The sequence below is a fragment of the Sus scrofa genome, chromosome 5 (assembly GCF_054392235.1).
Source record: "Sus scrofa isolate SSC_HxYL_T2T_F1_AM1 chromosome 5, Sscrofa_HxYL_maternal_Yorkshire_Landrace_v2.0, whole genome shotgun sequence".
In the NCBI taxonomy this organism is placed as follows: domain Eukaryota; kingdom Metazoa; phylum Chordata; class Mammalia; order Artiodactyla; family Suidae; genus Sus; species Sus scrofa.
In genome coordinates, this window is record NC_139387.1 from 71490587 (window position 1) to 71511033 (window position 20447).

Consider the following 20447-nt stretch of genomic DNA (forward strand, 5'->3'; position numbering starts at 1 on the left):
TACTAGTTGGGTTCTTAACCCCTTGAGCCACAACGGGAACTTCCCCGGCTGCCTTTTTGTAACGGGGTAATCCCATATGAGTTACTGAGCCTGTCTGAGCCTCCTGTAGGGTGAATGGTTGTTAGGAGGCGGTGTGGATTGAATGGTGCCCCTTCTAAAAGATACATCCACATTCTAACCCCCGGGCCTTTGCTTGGATGCGTTCCAGCTCTTCGTCTGCTCCTGCCTGAACTTCACTTTATTCCTGTTCACGCTGGAGCTGAGGCAGTGGTGGCTGCCAGATGCAGAGGTCATGCCAATAGGACCTGGTAGTCACCAAACTGCTGGTCTATAAAGGGGGTCATGTGGGCTTGGGGAGGGGGCAGCCATGGGACTGAATATTTAGGCTCAGTGTTTTCCAAGCACTTTGTACCCCCCTGGATTCTGATGTCACCCTGACTGTAAAGAAGGTTGAATTTCATTTGATTTAAAGTAATTAAAGTGATATGACATTTCTTGCAAATGCAAATTTGTGGATGAAGATGCATTTTCCCTACAACGGATTTGAGGATGAATGTTGGAAACTTTTTGATATTTTTGAAAGCTACCTGAGAAATTAGAGACAGGAGTTCCCGTCGTGGCGCAGTGGTTAACGAATCCGACTAGGAACCATGAGGTTGCGGGTTCGGTCCCTGCCCTTGCTCAGTGGGTTAACGACTCGGCGTTGCCGTGAGCTGTGGTGTAGGTTGCAGATGCGGCTCGGATCCCGCGTTGCTGTGGCTCTGGCGTAGGCCGGTGGCTACAGCTCCGATTCAACCCCTAGCCTGGGAACCTCCATATGCCGTGGGAGCAGCCCAAGAAATAGCAACAACAACAACAACAACAACAAGACAAAAGACAAAAAAAAAAAAGAAAAAAAAAGAAAAAAAAAGAAAAAGAAATTAGAGACAGTATTGCCTCTGAGAAAGGAACTAGGGGGCTGGTAGGGTGACCGATTGTCCCAGTTCTCTTAGAACTGTCCCAGTTTTAGTAATGAAAATCCCATGTCCCCAAAAGTCCCTCAGTTCAGGGCAAACTGGGACAGTTGGTGGCTCAGTTGGGAGGAAGGCAGATTTGACTTTTCACTGTGTTTCCTTTCATATGCTTTGTGTTTGTATTTTTACTTTGCACCTGCGACACCTGACACTCCCCACCCCTAGAACATCAAACAAGTCCCCAGACCCCTGTAACATAAAAAAACCACCATAAATAAAAATTAAAGGTAAGTGAAGAACAGAGAAGAATTCACATATTAATGTAAGGGGAAAAAATACTATTCCTAGTCTATAATGAGCTTTTACAAATCAATAGGAAAAGATAAACACTGAGTTGAAAATGAGCTAAAGACACCAGCCGGAAATTCAAAAAAGAAGACATACAAATGGTCAACATTAGAAAACATTCTCCCAATGATTAAAGGGATGAATATTAAAAAACAACATTGTACCGGTTTTTGCCAGTTCAATCACCAATAATTAAAAAAAAAAAAAATTGGGAGTTCCTGTTGTGGTGCAGCGGAAACGAATCTGACTAGGAACCATGAGATTCGATCCCTGGCCTTGCTCAGTGGGTTAAGGATCCGGTGTGGCCATGAGCTGTGGTGTAGGTCGCAGACTCGGCTCGGATCCCGCATTGCTATGGCTCTGGCCTAGGCCAGTGGCTACGGCTCCGATTGGACCCCTAGCCTGGGAACCTCCATATGCCGCAGGTTCAACCCTGAAAAGACAAAAGACAAAAAAAAAAAAAAAAGTCTTATCTCAGGCTACTGTAACAAAATAGCATAGACTGGGTGACTTAAACAATAGACATTTATTCCTCACGGTTCTGGAGGCCAGAAGATCAAGGTGCCTGCAGATTCAGTGCCCATGGCCGTCACTTCTTGGCTTGCAGACAATCGTCTCTTCCCTGCATCCAGCTGCGACCTGCACCACAGCTGCAGCAACACGGGATCCTTAACCCACTGCGCCACAGCAGGAAGTCCCTTTTTTTCCCCTCTTTTTGGATCCTTCCTCTTCTCATACGGGCATTAATCCCATCAAGGGCCCCCACACATATAACCTAGTCCAACCCTAATTACCTCCGAAAGCCCTCATCTCCTTAATACCATAATATTGGGCATCAGGGCTCCAACACATGAATTTTAGGGAGACACAAACATTCAGTCCGTGATTAATAACAAGCCATGGAAGGGTAAATTGGTATAAATCTTGGAAAGACGTGTATAGGTCTTAATTTTTTGTGACTTTTGACCCAGGGCTTTCTTTTATATCTAGGAATTTGTTTTAAGGCAGCGGGCCTTGTGTATGAAGATGAGTGTGCAAAGATGCAGGTCACTCGGCTGTTTGCGAGGCAAAGCCAGCAGGCCAAGGTCACTGGCTTCAGGGTTTTAGCTTGCAAGTGAACATTTCAACAATTTGGAAAGCTAGAGAAGATAGTCTAAAGATATCCATGTTCCAGCCATCTTAACATGCTTCCATGTTTGTCTCATATACATATTTTTGTCTTTTTAGGGCCACGGCTGAAGCACATGGAGGTTCCCAGGCTAGGGGTCCAACTGGAGCTACAGCTGCCAGCCTACACTACAGCCACAGCAATGCTAGTGCTGCAGAAACTGCAAAAACCGTGGCAACGGAAGGAGACAAACAGCACTCGGAGATATGGAAAAGCAAGGTTTATTCAGCACCAGTGAGGGCTCAGAGGAGTCACCTCCAGAGTCTGAGCACCAGGTCTTTGTTCTCAGTAACTTTTATACACTACGAGGTCGTGATTTTCCCGTGTAAGCATCCCGGACCTCCCCCATCCCCAAGCAGACAGCGTTCCTCCCTAAGAAACTGAGCGGGCAAGGTTACAGAAGCAGAACTGATAAGCAATGCTCGGCACCTGATTAGCAGGGCTGCTGGCTTGGACCGAGGGCACACAGTTGTTACATTATTACAAGAAGGGTGGCATAGTGATGAGCACAGCTGGAAAGGCTTGTAGCTGCATTCTTAGCCAAGGGGGGGTTGTTCTTTAGTTAAAACTCCATTTCACCAGATTGGAGCTGCATCTTTGACCAACACCACAGCTCATGGCAACGCCGGATCCTTAACCCACTCAGTGGGGCCAGGGATGGAACCCACGTCCTCATGGATGCCAGTCGGGTTTATTAATTGCTGAACCACGACGGGAACTCCTTGTCTCATATTTTTGAAATTATTAAGTAACTAAAACAGAGACAGAGAGGTATAGCCCCTCAGTACCGCTTTCTGGATCTCCTCTTGTCTCTCCCTCCCTAGAGATGGCCACTGGCCTGACCTGGGTGGTGATCCATCCTGCATGTTTCTTTTTCCTTCAGTGAAACATATTTATAAGCAATAATACACTGTTTTATTTTACACAGTCTTATTTAGTTTTACATAAATGCTATCGAGCTGTATAGAGTCGCTGACACTTGCCTTTATTTTCCGCTCAAGCTTATTTGTGGGTTTTTCCCACGCTGATGACGTGGCTGTCTTTTTTGACCATGGTTTGGTATTCCATAGGATGACTGCATTGTGAATGCATAGGATGACTGCAGGATTTATTCACGCGGCTGAAGCATATTGAGTTGTTGACACATTTGTGAAACACATTTGCTGCTGCGGTAACCATTGTGGGCGAGTTGCTTTGTGCATGTCGGCGGTTCTCCAGGGGCTGTGCCTGGTGCCTAGGAGTGCACGTGCTGGACCATGGGAAGAACCTCCTTAACTCTAATAGCTATCTCCACATTTTCCTCCAAAGTGAGATACCACTTGTCCCAGCAACAGCAAACAGTTCCAACAGCCCTACATCCTGGCCAATCTGATGGGAAGATAGCTACGTGGTTTTATTTTGGGTTTCCCAAGTGACCCGTGGGGTTGAATGATTTTTCAAATGTTTACTGGCCAACTGGGTTTTTTCCTTCTCTGTGTATCGCCTCTCTATAACACTTATTGATTGAGACTGGGGAGTTAGTCCACTTAAAAAAATTTTTTTGGGGGGGGAAGGGGGAGTTTCTGTCATGGCTCAGCGGAAATGAATCTGACTAGTTAGTATCCATGAAGACACAGGTTCGATCCCTGGCCTCGCTCAGTGGGTTAAAGGATCTGGTGTTTCTTAGATAGTCTTAATTTCTCGCAGAGCTCAGCTGGTGAACTGTGTTGTAGGTCGCAGACTCAGCTTGGATCTCGTGTGGCTGTGGCTGTGGTGTAGGCCAGGCGCTACGGCTCCGATTTGACCCCTAACCTGGGACCCTCCATGGGTGCCGTGGGTACAGTCCTAAAAAGACAAAAAAACCCTTTATGATTTGGAACGTTAGAGCTATAATTGACACATAACATTAAATTGGTTTCAGGTGTACAACGTAATGATTCGGTATTTGCATAAGTTGTGAAATTATCACCTCAATTAGTCTAGTCCACATCTATCACCACACATAGTTATAATTTTTTCTTGTGATGAGAACTTTTACGACGTGCTCTCTTAGCAAACTTCAAATACGAGATACTGCATATAGTCATCAGGCTATACCGTATATTCCGTGACTTGTATTTATTTTATAACTAGAAGTTTGTACCTTTTTGCCCTCTTCACCCATTTTGCCTACCCCCACCCCCTGCCTCAAGCAAACACTGGTTCCTTTCTCTGTTTCTATGAGCTTGGTTTCTTGTTTTGTTGTTGGTTTATTTTTGTTTTAGATTTCACATGTAAGTGAGGGCATGTGGTAAGTCTTTCTCTGACTTATTTCCCTTAGCATAATGCCCTCCAGGTTCATCCATCCTGTGGCGAAAGGCAAGATTTCCTTCTTTTTGTGGCTGGATAACATTCCATTGTGTGTATATACCACGTTTTCTGTATCCATTCATCCCTCGGGGGACACATCAGTTGTTTCCATACCTTGGCTATTGTGAATGATGGCTGCTGTAATGAACCTCAGGGTGCAGGTAATTCTCCGAGACAGCGATTCTGCTTCTTTCAGACGTATAGAGAGAGGTGGGATTGCTAGAATATACGTAGGTCAGTTTTAGTGTTTTGGAGGCATGTCCACACTGTTTTGCACAGTGGCTGCTCCAGTTTACCTTCCCATCAATGTAACTGAGAAAGGGGCGTGGGGGTTCCCTTCTCCACACCCTCACCTACACTTATTATTTCTTGTCTTTTTGATAACAGCCATCATCCATTTCTTTTTTTGTCTTTTTTTTCTGTATATGTATATACTAGTTTGAAGATAATTGATATCTTTACAATACTGTGATTTAAGTAAGTATGAACACAGTGTATCTCTCCGGTTTTCCGTTATGTCTTACCAAAAAAATTAATATTTTTTTGCACTGTTATTGCGTATAGATTTTATTGTATTTATTCTTAAGAACTTTACAATATTTGTTGTTTTAGTAATAGGGTCATTGTAAAGATTGTTTTGTAATTATATAGAAACGTAAACGATTTTAAAACTTAATCTTTCTTTCTTTCTTTTTTTTTTTTTTTTCTTTTTAGGGCCTCACCTGCAGCATATGGAGGTTCCCAGGCTAGGGTGGAAGCAGAGCTACACCCACTGGCCTATGCCACAACCACAGCAATGCAGGATCCGAACCTCATCTGCAGCCTACACCACAGGTCATGCACGGCAATGCTAGATCCTTAACCCACTGAGTGATGCCAGAGAATCGAACCCGCAACCTCATGGTTCCTAGTTGGATTCATTTCCGCTGCGGCCACGAAGGGAACTCCTTAAAGCTTAGTCTTGTAAACTGCTAAACTCTAATAATATTCTCTTATGTAGAATTTTCTGGAATTTTTCTATTTTAAATAATAAATATTTTGCTTTTCCCTTTTGAAGCCATATACCTTATACTTCCTTTTTTTTCTTCCCTCCTTTCCTCCTTCCTTCCTCCCTCCCCCTCTCTCTTTCCCTTTCTCTCTTTTTCTCTCTTTCTTCCTTTCTTTCCTCTTTTCCTGTACTGGCCTGCACATCTGATGCAGTGTTGCTTAACCATGATGATACGGGGCATTTTTGTCTTATTCTGATTTTTAAAAGGAAAGTGGATTATATTTTATCATAACTGTGAGGTTTGTTCTATTACTCAGGTCAAGGACACCCCCCGCCCTTTTTGGTGGGTTACAGGGAAGTTTTTGTGTGCTTGTTTTCCATAAGTGGACGTTGTTGGTTTTTACCTAAAGCTTTTTCTGCTTTGCCTTAGAATTCAATCATTTTTTTCTTTATACATTGTGAGCTGATATTATGAAGTGCCCATGCTTATAGCCTCCTGGTACATCTTTTTATCATCTTTGTCTTTTTTTTTTTTTTTTTTTTTTTTTTTTTTTTTTTTTGTCTTTTGCTATTTCTTTGGGCCGCTCCTGCAGCATATGGAGGTTCCCAGGCTAGGGGTCCAATCGGAGCTGTAGCCACCGGCCTACACCAGAGCCACAGCAACTCTGGATCCGAGCCACGTCTGCAACCTACACCACAGCTCACGGCAACGCCGGATCGTTAACCCACTGAGCAAGGGCAGGGACCGAACCCGCAACCTCATGGTTCCTAGTCGGATTCGTTAACCACTGCACCACGACGGGAACTCCCATCTTTGTCTTTAATAATGACTTTTTTCCTGAAGATCTATTTTGTCTGATAGCAGTATAATCAGCTTTCTCTCGGTTATCATTTGGCTTTTCCTTTGTTTCCCTTGCAGTCTTTGTATCTGTGTTTTAGACCTATCTCTTAAATATTGCTGGATGTGTGTCTTCCACTCTGATAATCTATTTCTTTTTACTGTTGATTTTCAGTGTTTGGATTTTTGCTCTCTTATTTTATACTCTTTGCCCTGCTTTTTTTATGCTTTCTCCTGGGTCAATCAAGTTTTTTTGTTTTGGTTTTGTTTGGTTTGGTCTTTTTAGGGCTGCATCTGCAGCACATGGAGGTTCCCAGGCTAGGGGTTGAATTGGAGGTATAGCTGCTGACCTACGCCACAGCCACAGCAACACCAGATCTGAGCCGTATCTGCGACCTACACCACAGCTCACTGCAACACTGGATCCTTAACCCACTGAGCAAGGCCAGGGATCGAATCCACAACCTCATGGTTCCTAGTCGGATTCGTTAACCACTGAGCCACGACGGGAACTCCTGAAGGCTTGTCTTTTTAGATAAGTTTGTGCTTCTTTCTGCCAGGAACTCCAGGCACTGTACTGAGACTCACATCTGGGTCAGGTTTTCAGCTTGGGAGTTCCTGGACCATGTCAATTTGATTCTGGGATCATGTCAATTTGATGCTGAAATGTGCCTGAGCGCAGGCCCATAGCTACAAATTCTAGAGAAAGACTTAATTTTCCCACCGCCCACCAAGACAGGTGGAGACAGACAAGCTGCTTATCTTCTCCAGCGGTGGCTGGATTTTTTCGGTCTGCCCCTCGGAAGGTGGTTCCCTTCCTCCCAGGGCCTCAGCCCTGCGCAGAGGTCTTGCGGCAGCTCTCTGCGGGAGCCAGACCCAAAGCCTTGTTTCCTGTTCCTGCCACTTGCCACTCACCCCAGCCTGGAGGTGGGGGGTGGCAGACCGACTGGCCCCCACAGGCCCTCGCTGCTTCCTGTTCCCTAGGGCCTCTCTTCCTCCCGGATTCTTGGAGGCCCTCCTTACTCTCCTCCCAGTTTAGCTGGGCATTTAAAGAACACTTATCATATTTAACACAGATATTTTTGTGATGGGTGGATTTTCAGGTTATCTAGTGGGAAAAAACAACCCCTGGAAATGGCAATCCTTAAGTGCCTTTTCTGCCATAACATGCTAATTTGGCATCTTCCGTTATTTATTTCTTGAGAATGTTCATCTTCCTCTCCTGGGGTGGTGAGGGGAGTGGTGGGGTGTGAGGTGTATGTGGGGGAGGGGACGGGGGGACCCAAGGTTTCCCAGACTGTTAGGGCAGGTGGCATGACGTGAGCAGCAATGGGCTGAGCTTCCTTACCCAGGTGTGTCTCAGGCTGCCGGTCACAGAGCCTGGGTCTCAGCGTGAGGGTGACAGTCCTCTTCTGTGTCATTGGCTGCCTCTTTTAGCAGGAATTCGTTTAGCAGATGATGTTGAGAATTAGGATCCCAGGAACTGGAGGTTGGGAAGAAGGTAGGTATGTGTGGTGTGTGGTGTGTGTGTGTGTGTGTGTGGGGGGTGTATATGTGGTGTGTGGTGTGTGTGTATGTGATGAGTGTGGTGTGTGATGTGTGTGGTATGTGTGCATGTAGTGTGTGCTCTGTGTGTTGTAAGTGTGTGTGCTGCATGTGTGTATATGGTGTGTGTGGTGTGTGGTGTGTATATGATGTGTATGTGGTGTGTGTATGTGATGTGTGGAGTGTGTGGTGTGTATGGTGTGTGGTGTGTGTTGTATGTATGTGTTGTGTGTTGTGTGTGTGGTGTTTGTGTATGTTGTGTATGGTGTACATGCGCTCTGTGTGTGTTTTGTGTGTTGTGTGCTGTGTGTGTTGTGTGTATGTTGTGTGTGGTGTATGTGTGCTCTGTGTGTGTGTTTTGTGTGTTGTGTGTGTGTGTTGTGTGTTGCGTGTGTTGTATGTCTGTGGTGTGTGTGTGGTGTGTGGTGTGTGTGTTGTGTGTGTTGTACGCGTGTGCTGTGCGTGTAGGGACAGGGAGGAGTCAGGGCACAGCAGTGGTTGGAAGGGTCTCTGGGAACAGCACTAGAATCTGACCCTCCGGACACCGTTTTACAAAGGCCTGGACCTGCGGCCAGGCTCCTCATCTTTGACTGGTCCATTCAGTCTGGCCAGGACCGCACTGACTGTTTCGTCAGGGGCTGGGACCGGATCGTTCCTACCTAGAGGGGGCAGGAAGCATTAGTTCTCTCCTTCCTCTAAGTACGGCTGCTGAATTGGCTCAGATTGGTGTGTTTTCCAAAATTCCCTGGCATCTGGCCCTGGAGACCAGATCCAGGCATTTCTGCTCATCTGGTCTGGGTTTCTCCCTGGCCTGGACCGGCCCTGGCCAACCAGGCCCTCTTGCCCTCTGCGGTCGTGTGGGGCACGCTCCGTGGGCAGGACCAGGGCCTGGTGTGGGGGCACTTGGTGGGCAAGGCAGCTCAGTATGGCAGCTTCTGGGAGGTCTCCCACCAAACCATTCAAAGCTTTATCGCCTTGGAGGTATATCTAATACCATTTCCTCTCATTGTTTCCTCTGGGTAATTGAGAGGAGGCCAATCCCCTGTCGTGGCAGCTTGAAGCTATTGTGGTGGGAAGGGGGGGCTGATGGACGTCACAGCTTGGGCTTTATCTCCCCATCCACAGGGAGTCCGCAGCCCTGGGTCACTCACCAGGCAGCAGTTCCTGGGGAGCATGGCCTAGGGCTGCTGCACTACCGAGGAGGCTGAGTTTCCCAAGGGGCCTCGGAGACACGGCAGCCGCAGCCCCTTTGCAGGAGAAGGTATGGTCTTTTGGAAGGGGGGTGGCTCACTGAGGGATGAAGATGAGGGACAATCCCTACTCCCGGGGAGCTGGACTAGTTTGGAGGGTGACTCAGCCAGGGACCATCCTAACGCCACCTCCTCTGCCTGCCTCTGGGGGTCCTGCACCTGCTGTGCCCGTGCTTGGGCTTCACTGCTTGTTATGTTTGACCAGACAGGGCTGGAACTAGCTCTGCCCTGACTTCTGGGTACCTTTTGGGAACAGCCTGATGTACCGGTGTGTCGGGAGGGGAGACGCACCTGCTCTGAGACCCAGACCTGGCCAAATCAGACATCAGAGTGTCCCTTCCACGGATGGGTAATGGATGGGGTTTGCCTCTACCTTGTTCAGCTGGATAGGGCATCGGGTAGGAAAGGATTCCCCTGTCCCCCTGCAGGGAATCTCAGGTGGCAGACTTTGCACTTAATTTAGCAGGTTTCCAGAGGAGTTGGCTGTGGCAGGGGTCCTAAGGGACTGTGCTCTGCCAGCCAGGGTCAGTTGTCCCTTTCAGGGAGGAGAGGTGGGGACACACTGCAGGGAATGTACCCAGGGCCCTTTTCTTCTATCAGATCAACTTAGCAAATGATGCCTGAGCACCTCCTGGGTACTGGGCACTGTGTGAGGTGCTGGGATGGGGATGGGAGAGCAGTTCATGTACATTGTGGGGGACTGGCCAGCAAGCGTGGTTCCTGAGTTCTCAAAGCCTGGTGCCCAGGGCAGGGGCAAAAGTGTGAGGCAATTCCTACTCCCCAGTTGGCTGCCAAGCATAGGAAGAAGGAAGAGGAGGAAGGAATTAGGTGCCCGAGGCTATTAGCTGCAGTGGGAGCTCAGGGAATGACGGAGGCCAGGCTAGGGGCTGGGGTCACGTGCAGGAGACGGAGGAGCTTTCCTCTCTCTCTCCCGGCCTCTGCAGTCTATCTTTAAGGGCAAATAGGACTCAGTCTTATCTCTTGCTTAAAAAAAATTCTTGGGAGTTCCTGCTGTGGCTCAGTGGTAACCAACCTGACTAGTATCCATGAGGATATGAGTTTGATCCCTGACCTCGCTCAGTGGGTTAAGGATCTGGCATTGCCGCGAGCTGGGGTGTAGGTTGCAGACACGGCTTGGATCCCTCATTGCTGTAGCTGTGCTGTAGCATGGCAGCTGCAGTTCTGATTCAACCCTTAGCCTGGGAATTCCATATGCTGCATGAATGGCCCTAAAAAGCAAAAAAAAAAAAAAAAAAAAAAAAAAAAATCTTGGAGTTCCCTTGTGGTGCAATGGGTCAAGGATCTAGCATTGTTGCTGCAGCAGCATGGGTTCAATCCCTAGCCTGGGAATTTCCACATGCCATGGGTGAGGCCTAAATAAATAAATAACAAGCAAGCAAGCAATCAAAAAAAGAAAGAAAATTCTCTCTGCTTCAGGTGTTGCCAGTAATACATACCAGCAGCCCCTGTGTGGGCAGGGATCACCAGTTCATTTCTCTGCTTCTCTGCAGATGGTTCCTGTCAGGCTTGCGAGGGTGCTGCTTGCCCTGGCCCTCACCTTGCCAGGTAGGTATCGAAGTACTGCCACCCTTCACTCCTGCCTCAGGGCCATTGGGATGACTCCTTTCAGGGATCAGCAGGTGTATCTGGAGCTCGCCTGTGTGGCCAGCCCCATAATAGGATCGTGTCAGGACTGCCGGCGTCACTGCTTGCCTGGTTAATTCCTCTTACGTAGGTTCTGCAGGGCCCTCTACCCCTGACTTGTGTTTCTCAAGCAGCAGGTGCCTGCAGATGTCCTCACTGGTTGAGGAATTAAGCAACCCAAGGACCACACAGAACTGTCCTGGGTGATGAGGATTTAAGATGGGGAGGACGGAATCCAAGACTTGGGCCGATTATTCATCTTTGAAGGGATTGTGGAGGTCATTTAGTTGTACAGATGTGCATTCCATAGTATAGATGAAGAGACTGAGGGTCAGAGAGGAACCATAACTGCTCCAAAGTCACACAGAACCAAGTACAGAGGTCAGTTCTCCTGGGTTGCAGGCCAGCTCTTCTTCATGGCACAGCAAGCCTTCCTTGCCTCACAGAGATGCTGTGGCAAGACGGACCCTTTTTTGACTCTGGTCTGACCCCAGTCTCCACTTAGACCACGAGGTCAGCAGCACCCAGCCTGCTGCTCACAGGGTAGTCTGGGGAAACATGTGCTTTCATCACACCCTCTGCATCTTCCTACTAAGTGGGTCCTGTGCCAGGGGATCCAGAAAACTTACAGATGGACTCTGTTGTTTCCCACCTGCCAACACACACACACACACACACACACACACACACACACACACACACACACAGATGGTATGAGGGTGGCAGGAGTGTCCCTTCGGAGTTAGCATATGACCTGCAAGAGTTAACACATCATAGAGTCTATGTGTCAGGTGCACAGGCTGATCTGTTTAGGATTTAATATTTTCAAGATAATCTAGTAGACGAATGTACAAGGATGCTCATTATAATCTATTTACACATCAGAAAACTGGAAAATGCTAGAACCTAACAATACATTTAGGGTGCTACACCAACTACATTTAGGTGCAGATGTAATGCAAGCCACTAAAACATCATGTTTTGGAATTATGGCATGATAAATTCTTCACAGTATATTGAGAAACAAACAGGTTGTAAATAATTTGCACAATGTGATAACACATTTGCAAAAAAATCTGCAATCGTGTGTATACTGTAAAATAGAAATCAAAGATAAACACTAAAATGTTAACTCTAGTTATTGCTGAATGTAGGTTACAGATGATTTTAACTTTTTATTATTCTTCCATATTCTCCAAATTTTCTATGGTGAGCATGCAATACATTTAAAATCAGTGACTATATGTCATGAAAATGCATAGATTTCTTGAAAAACAGTTCCTCTATTATTGCTGAGTCCTGGGTCTTATTTGGGGGCTGAAAGCAGCAGCTTTAGTGTGTTTAGGATGGAAAGTATGTTCCCGAAGCCCGATTTCTAATGGACAGGCAGCCTCATTTCTACGAGGTTGAATGGTTAGGGCTGGTGGTCCCAGGTGTGCTCACGAGTGGCCTCTCCCTCCAGGGGCCCTCTGTGGAGAAGAGACGCTTGGCAAATCTTCGATGGCCCGATGCAGCCTCTTCGGAAGCAATTTCATCAACACCTTTGATCAGAGCATGTACAGCTTTGCAGGAAGCTGCAGTTACCTCCTGGCTGGGGACTGCCAGAAACACTCCTTCTCCATCATCGGTAAGTCCGGCCTGGGAGGGGAGGAATCCAGAACAGGGGCCTTTGAGCTCAGCCCTGGCATGTGGGGGCCACGGGGCTTGGGGAAGTTTCCTATTCTTAGGATGGTGCCTGCGTGGACAGCATGGAGGGGAATGGCCTCTTTAGACACGGGGATCCCTCCAGCTTCCCCCGGGTCTCTTTCCAGGGGACCCTGGTGGATGGAGAGAGTCCTTGTGTTTCTTCATCAATCGTGTCCCTTGCTCTGGGTCGAGGAAATGCTCTCGACTCTTCAGAGCATCCAAAGAAATGATGACCCAGAAAGTGATTTGTAACAATCGAAGCCTGTAGAGAAGGGAGGGCTGGTTGCATCTTGTTGCTGGAATTCAGAGTTATCCAGCTTCCTGGATGCACCAGGCAAAGCCCTGGTACCATATGTCTGTGTTGTCCTGCACCCCTGCCAGCAGCTCTGCGATGTAGGGACAGATACAGTCCCCTTGCTTCACACAGAGCTGTAGCCCAAGGAGGCTGCTGACAGATAATAAAGGAAGAACTGGAGCTTGATCCTGGGCTCTTCAGGCAGAAGGACCTTTCTTGTATATGAAGGAAAGGGGACACTTTCCACGGCTGGGAGGGGGGCTGCTGACAGCCATGGAATATTATGCTTTGGCGATCTTTGCACTCTATGAGATGTGCGTGGTATGGGAGGGAGGGTATAAAACCTGGGCAAAGGCGGGGGCCTCAGCCTCGGGGGAAGGGGTTTGACGTCAGACAGACCCATCCTGTGCCAGCAAAGTTTTTCATGACAATTGTCACAAGGACAGTGAGGAAGACTTCATTCAAGAGGGACCACTTGCCGTGGGGGTTTTGCAGTCGAGCCAAGAGATGGGGGTCCCGGGTTGAATATAACAAGGACAAGTGGATCCTTGTTAATAATTAAGGATCCGGGTGTGGGGCACTGGATGGAAAATTCCTGAGAGGAAACCTCAGGGAAAAGGGGGATTCTGGCTCAACCAATGTGACAAGACTCTTGCTGAAGGCAGACCTGGGTGATGCGAGGTCCAGGGTGGGTTGTGGGCCTATGATCGGATGCTGGGGGTAGAGGATTTTCTGTACACTGGACTAAGCAGGCCAAGGACAGAGTCTGGGTGGGGACCTAACCAAGCAGAGGGCTCAGAGGAGACTGAGTCAGGTTGGGTCAAGGAGACTTGGGCAAGAAAGTCTTTGCTAACACCCAGGGTGCTCCGGGCTGTTTCTCCATCAGTCGGGAAGAATGGAAGCAGCGGCCTCCATGTGCCCAGTGCTGGGCAGGCTCTGCCTGGTGGCCAAGCGAGGTGACAACTGGCCTTACCTATGGGTCCCCCTGCTTCTTCTTCTTCTTTTTTTTTGGTCTCTTTTGTCTTTTTAGGGCTGCACCTGTGGCATATGGAGGTTCCCAGGCTAGGGGTCCAATCAGAGCTGTAGCCACCGGCCTACACCACAGCCACAGCAACGTGGCCTCGTCTTCGACCTACACCACAGCTCACAGCAACGGTGGATCCTTAACCCACTGAGCAAGGGCAGAGATTGAACCCACGTCCTCATGGATGCTGGTCAGGTTTGTTAACCACTGAGACACGACGGGAACTCAACCCCCCATCCTCCCCACTGCCCCACTCTTTGTCTGCCCCTTTCCTGCCTCACCCACCTCTGCTGGAAAACCTATGCCAGTCTGACCTCAGTGGTCTGAACTTTGCCGAAATGCCCTTCTCTCTACTCTTCCATGAATCCCTCAAGGACCAGTTCCATGTCACACTGGGCTATGTGTCCTGGCTCTTAGCTTGGGAAATATAACGGGTCTCCATCAATGCCTGAGGGGGGCTGCACAAGGCAGGTGCCCTGTTGTACCCAAGAGCTGGGTCATGAAGAGCGTGGTGAGCAAGGCCTTGGGGGAGGGGGTCGTGCTGGGGCAGAGAGGATGGGCGGTGGGAAGGTGTGTGCAGTGGGCACAGCAGGAGCACAGGGAAGAGTCTGGAAGGAGTGTGTGTTTGTTCAGTCAGCCCAGCCGGGAGATCACCCTGGCAGTAGCCGTGGTCCCCTAACCCTAGGGCGCACCAGGCTCACCTGGAGGGCTGGTTAAACAAATCCGTGGCTCAGTGGTTAACAAATCCGACTAGGAACCATGAGGTTTTGGGTTCGATCCCTGGCCTTGCTCAGTAGGTTAAGGATCCAGCATTGCCGTGAGCTGTGGTGTAGGTCGTAGGTGCAGCAGGATCTGGCGTTGCTGTGGCTGTGGTGTAGGCCGGCAGCTACAGCTCCAATTGGTCTCCTAGCCCAGGAACCTCCATATGCTGCGGGAGCGGCCCAAGAAATGGAAAAAAGACCAAAAAAAAAAAAACCAAAAAAACAAAAAAAAACCCAAATCCCTGGCGTCCACCCCCCTACCCTGCAGGGTTTCTGAGTCAGTGGATCTGGAGCGGGGCCCGAAATGCTCATTCCTAACAAGTTGCCAGTGGATGCTGCTGCTGCTGGTTTTGGGCCCAAACTTTGAGAAGCACAGGACTGGGGAGCAAGGGGGTGTAAGTCTAGGTCATGGGGTGAGGCTGACGGAACAGGGCCTTGCTGTCTGATGGGGACATTTGTTTCTCTATCTCTCTCTTCTTTTTGGTGGGGGGTGCACCCGAGGCATGTGGAAGTTCTTAGGCCAGGGATGAAACTTGTGCCATAGCAGTGGCAACCACAGGTCCTTAACCACTAGGCCACCAGGGAACTCATGGAAATTGGTTTCTTGATTCAGCAGGCAGTGAGGGGCTAGGGTAGAGCCTTGTGCTGCAGGAAGGGTTAAGAGGAAATTGGTTCTTTGCCAAGATGCTCCTGAGAGGGAGAGAGGCGGGAGGCAGGATGGTCTTGGCCATGGTAACCAGGCCGGAGATGAACAGGACCAGGGACACCTGTAGGGCGTGATGAAGTGAGGACGTCATCCTCAAGCCTGACCTTGGGGACCCACCTTGCTTCAGAGGCAGCAGTGGAGAGAGAAGCACCCCCTCTCCTTCTCCGGGAAGCTGAAGGCCCAGGTCCTCCCCCCTCAGGTGGTCCCAATGTTTATTGAAGTGGATTTCTCCACCTTAAAAATCACAGTGCATTTGTAACAGCATGGATGGACCTTGCGGGCATTATGCTGAATGAAATAAGTCAGATGGAGAAAGACAGATACTGGAAAATCCCTTAAAAGACAAACAAAACAGGAGTTCCCTTCATGCTTCAGGGGAAACAAATCTGCCTGGCATCCATGAGGACGCAGGTTTGATCCCTGGCTTCGTTCAGTGCGTTAAGGATCTGAATGGACCCTTAGCCTGGGAACCTCCACATGCTTTGGGTGCAGCCCTAAAAAGACCAAAAATAAGTAAGTAAGTAAATAAATAAATAAACTACATCCGTGGAAAAAGAGATCAGATGTGTGGTGACCGGAGGTGGAGGATGTTGGAGGGGGGCGTGAATTAAGGTGGTTCAAAGGTACCAGCTTCCAACTGTAAGATAAGTAGGTACTGGGACATAATATCCAACATGAGAAACATAACTGACACCGCTGTGTGGTACATTTGGAAGTTTTTGAAAGGGTAGCTCCTAAACATTCTCATCCCGAGGAAAAATTGTTTTTCTTTTTTTCTTTTTCCTTATACCTACATTAAAAAAAATCTCAGTGGGGATGGGAGAGACCCTCTGCCTGAGACAGCTCTGGAGTGTCCGTGACAATGGAGGGTTGGGAGTGACAACCTTTTACAACTGCCCCTGTGGCATATGGATGTTCCTGTGGCCAGAGGTCGAATTGGAGTTGCAGCCACTGACCGGCCGACACCACAGCCGGATCCTAAACCACTGAACGAGGCCAGGGGTTGAACCGGCATCCTCACAGAGGCATCATCAGGTCCTTAACTTGCTAAGCCACAAGGGAACTCCCAAGGGGGAGATTAGAAAGAAGAACATAGTGACACCTTCCTGACCCTGTGGCTATGGGGTTTCTAGGGAGGGGGACCATATGGAGACACCGGGGGGCTCTGCAGGGGGTGTCATCTTGACCCCCCAATCTGTTTTAGTTCAGCTCTGCTGTCACTCCTTACCCTGGAGATGGGTTTGTACGCAACACATAATGAAACCTGAGTCCCAGGCACAGGGTTCAGGGAGGGACCAGGGAGGGAGGCAGCATGCTGGGAAAGCCCCCTCCCCTGCTTAAACCCAATTCTGGACTCCTTCTTCAACACCCTTCCCTGGTCAGTGGGGTAATGCAAGCTATGCTGGTGCCCCCCCGGGATGTCACTGTCACCTCCTCCAGGAAGCCCTCCTTGACCACTCCAGCCCTGTCCAGCTCTGGGCTCACCATCGTGTGCTATTAGCTGTTTTTCATCCCATAGAACTCGATGGCTCTGCCCCGGCAGGAAACAGAGGCATAGGAAGAGCCAGAGTTGAGGCCAGAGGACCCTTGCTGTTGCGTCTTCTCTGAGAGCCCTCACTCAGGTCACACAGTGTCACCCAGCCTCCGTTTCCTCATCTTTAAAGTGGAGCCTGCGAGGCTTGAGGGAGACATGCTACTTATAAGTGGGAGGTGTGACCCAAAGCTTGGTGAGTGGTAGCAGCCACCTGAACCCAGGATGCCCACTTGTTGGAGGTGAACGTGGTGGAGATGGGGGCTGCTGGGCACTTGGGGGCCTGTCTATCAAGGTCAGGGTAATACTAATGACCCGCCCCTGCACCCCATCCCACACATTGACGTGGGTTGGCATCAGAAGGCTGGCCTCTCTGGCATCCTTCTCTGGGTCTTAGGGGTCCAGGAGCGCTGGAGGGGCTGAGTGAGGCCCCTCTAGTTCAGAGCACCTACCTGGGACCCCACATATCCTCCTTTCCTGACAACAACTTGCTCTTGTCAGGTGTCAATTGTCTTTTTTTTTTTGGTCTTTCCTAGGGCTGTGCCCGCAGCATATGGAGGTTCCCAGGCTAGGGGTCCAATTGGAGCCGTAGCCGCCGGCCTACACCACAGCCACAGCAACGTGGGATCCGAGCCACGTCTGTGACCCACACCACGGCTCACGGCAATGGCAGATCCTTAACCCACTGAGCGAGGCCAGGGATTGAACCCGCAACCTCATGGTTCCTAGTCGGGTTCGTTAACCACTGCGCCATGATGGGAACTCCAAGTGTCCATTTTCTTAGGGAACTGGCCTAGGTCAGGCTATGGATCAATCACATTTCAGTACAGATGGGTTTATTTGCCACCAAAATTGTGCCGCTAACATCAGAGAACATGTTTTTTTCTGTTTTTGGTGGGGGGAGGGGGTGGGGGCCGGAGAGGCGTAATCTGAGGAGCTGGGCTGGGGAGGGTGGGCTGGCACCGCTGCGCTGGGTCACGGGAAGGGGCCCCTCACCCCTGGACACTGTGGGTCCATCCTGTAGGCACGGCAGTGCCCTCCCACACACCTCTGTCCCATTGTTCTCCGATGACATCCTGTTTTCTCGCTTCTAAATCCCAAATTCCTGTTCCTTTCCAGGGGCCCTTGTTCACATCCTGGGTAAAGTGTTTGTATCCCAGTTTGCAGGGCCACCTGGTGCAAAGGGGAGGCCCCTTTCCTTGATGCTGGCTCCAGTCAGGCAGGCTCCAGGGCCCCAAGTCAATGCTCCCAGCTCACCAGCACAGGGACCCGGGAGAGACCTCGGGAATCCTGGTGGCCTCTGAGCCTCACTGTGGGATCTGGCTCCCAAACCAGCCCAGAGAGGGCCAAGGACAAGCAGCAAGGCTCTGAGTCATTTCCCCAACCTGAGCTTCTGTCTCTACATCCGCACGCAGTCAGGTCAGACCGGATCTCCGTTTCATAGCTTTTGGATGCGGGTCACCTGCATCAGATCTCAGGGTGGAGGGAGGCGTGTTTATTAGAAATGCTGATGAGTCCCACACTCGAGTCAGAAAAAGCACGGGGGGCTGACTGCCAGCCACCCACTTTTCCACAGGCTGCTCCTTGCTCATCTGGGCCAGGCTTTGCTTCCTCACTTAAAGCCCTGGACCCTGAGTTCAGGAGCCAGACAGGAGACGGGGTGACAGGCACAGCTTCCCTGGCTCACCTCTGGGGATGGACACCTGGCCCACCTTCTGGCGGCACAGGAAGTGCAGACCTGTAGGTCTGCTGACTGTGTGTCCCCCTCCTTGTCCTGGGCTCACTGGCGGTTTCTTTTTCTTTTCAGGGCGGCAGGTGCAGCATGTGGAGGTTCCCAGGCTAGGGGGCAAATTGAGCTACAGCTGCCAGCCTACACCACAGCCACAGCAACACCAGATCCAAGCCGCGTCTGCGACCTACACCACAGCTCACGGCAGCGCTGGATCCTTAACCCACTGAGCCAGGCCAGGGATCGAACCTGCAACCTCATGGTTCCTAGTTGGATTCGTTTCCACTGAGCCACGATGGGAACTGCCACTGGTGGTTTCTAATAGTTCCTCTTCCCAAGGGCTACACAGATGCCCTCCCAAGTTCTGCAGGGAGAGAAGGAAGCAAATAAAGCTGAAGGCTGATGGAGAGTTGTCCCCTCCCATTCATGGGTTAACTGAATTCTGAACACTCAGATGCCCCGTCAGGCAGCTTTGTGTTCCAAAGGGAGGCTTGAACTTGGAGCTTTGGCCCTGGTGTGGGCTCTGCCCTGTGTTAGCAGGGTAAACCAAGAGTTCTTCAGAGGACAATTGGTAGTGTCAATTTTGGGATGTCACTGCTGGCATCTGGCGGGTAGAAGCCACCCTATGGGCTCAGTGTGGCCCCCATAATGGAGAATTATCTGGCCCCCGATGTCAATAGCACCAAGGTGGACAGTTTCCATTGTGGCTCAGCGGTTAACGAGCCTGACTAGCATCCGTGAAGTTGGCTTCACTAAGTGGATTAAGGATTCAGCGTTGCGGTGAGCTGTGATGTAGGTTGAAGGCATGGCTTAGATCCTGAGTTGTTGTGGCTGTGGCTGTGGTGTAGGCTGGAAGCTGTAGCTCCGATTAGACTCCTAGCCTGGGAACCTCCATATGCCACGGGTCAGCCCTAAAAAGACAAAAAGGCAAAAAGGCAAAAAAAAAAAAAAAAAAAAATAGCGCCAAGGCGGATAAAGCTGGTTGTAAACTTGGGCCTCAGTTTTTCCATCTGTAAAATGGAGTCCGTCTAGATCAGTGTTTTGCAAACGGAGTCATACCCTATGGGTCATAACATGAATTTAATGGTTGTAACCAGCATTTAAAAAATTTAAATGGAACAGAATAGAAGACATCAGAAAGTATCAGAGCCCCTAGCATAGGGTAAGCGTGGGCATGTCGTGTGAAATGTGTGTGTGTGGGCATTGGCATGAAGTCAGTGGCATTTTTATTCCACTTTCAGGGCAAAAACTTTTTTTTTTCCTCTTTCCATGGCATATGGAAGATCCTGGGCAAAACGTTTTAAAGCCACCTGTTTAGATGACCCCCAAGCGCCTTTGTACTGTCACGGGATGCTTTTCTGAATTGCAGACTTCTTCAGGATGCACTTGCAAACCTCCCCTTGTGGGGTGACTACTCTCAGACCCCTCCCTCCCCAGCCATCCAGGGGCAGGAATTCCACAGGCTCCTGCACTTCTGTCCTCACTGAGGAGCCCCATTCCGGCAACCCCCCCACCACCACCTCCACTGCTGGGCCATTGTCTCACACAGCCCTGGGCCCTGGGTGCCCCTCGCAAAGCTGTCTCCTTGACCTCCTGAAGCCATCTCTGCTAGGGCCACACAGACCCCAGCCCTCAAATGCTTAAAACCAGCAT

At 49.7% G+C, this 20447-nt stretch overlaps 1 protein-coding gene across 1 annotated transcript in view; it reads left to right on the forward strand.

The window, feature by feature from the left end:
* The first annotated feature begins 9351 nt into the window (after positions 1 to 9351).
* VWF (von Willebrand factor) overlaps positions 9352 to 20447 on the forward strand; it is a 139241-nt gene continuing 128145 nt past the window's right edge. Inside the window, 3 exon segments of the mRNA NM_001246221.1 lie at positions 9352 to 9429; positions 10930 to 10984; positions 12525 to 12689. Coding sequence (NP_001233150.1) covers positions 10930 to 10984; positions 12525 to 12689 — 220 coding nt within the window. The 5' untranslated portion in view covers positions 9352 to 9429.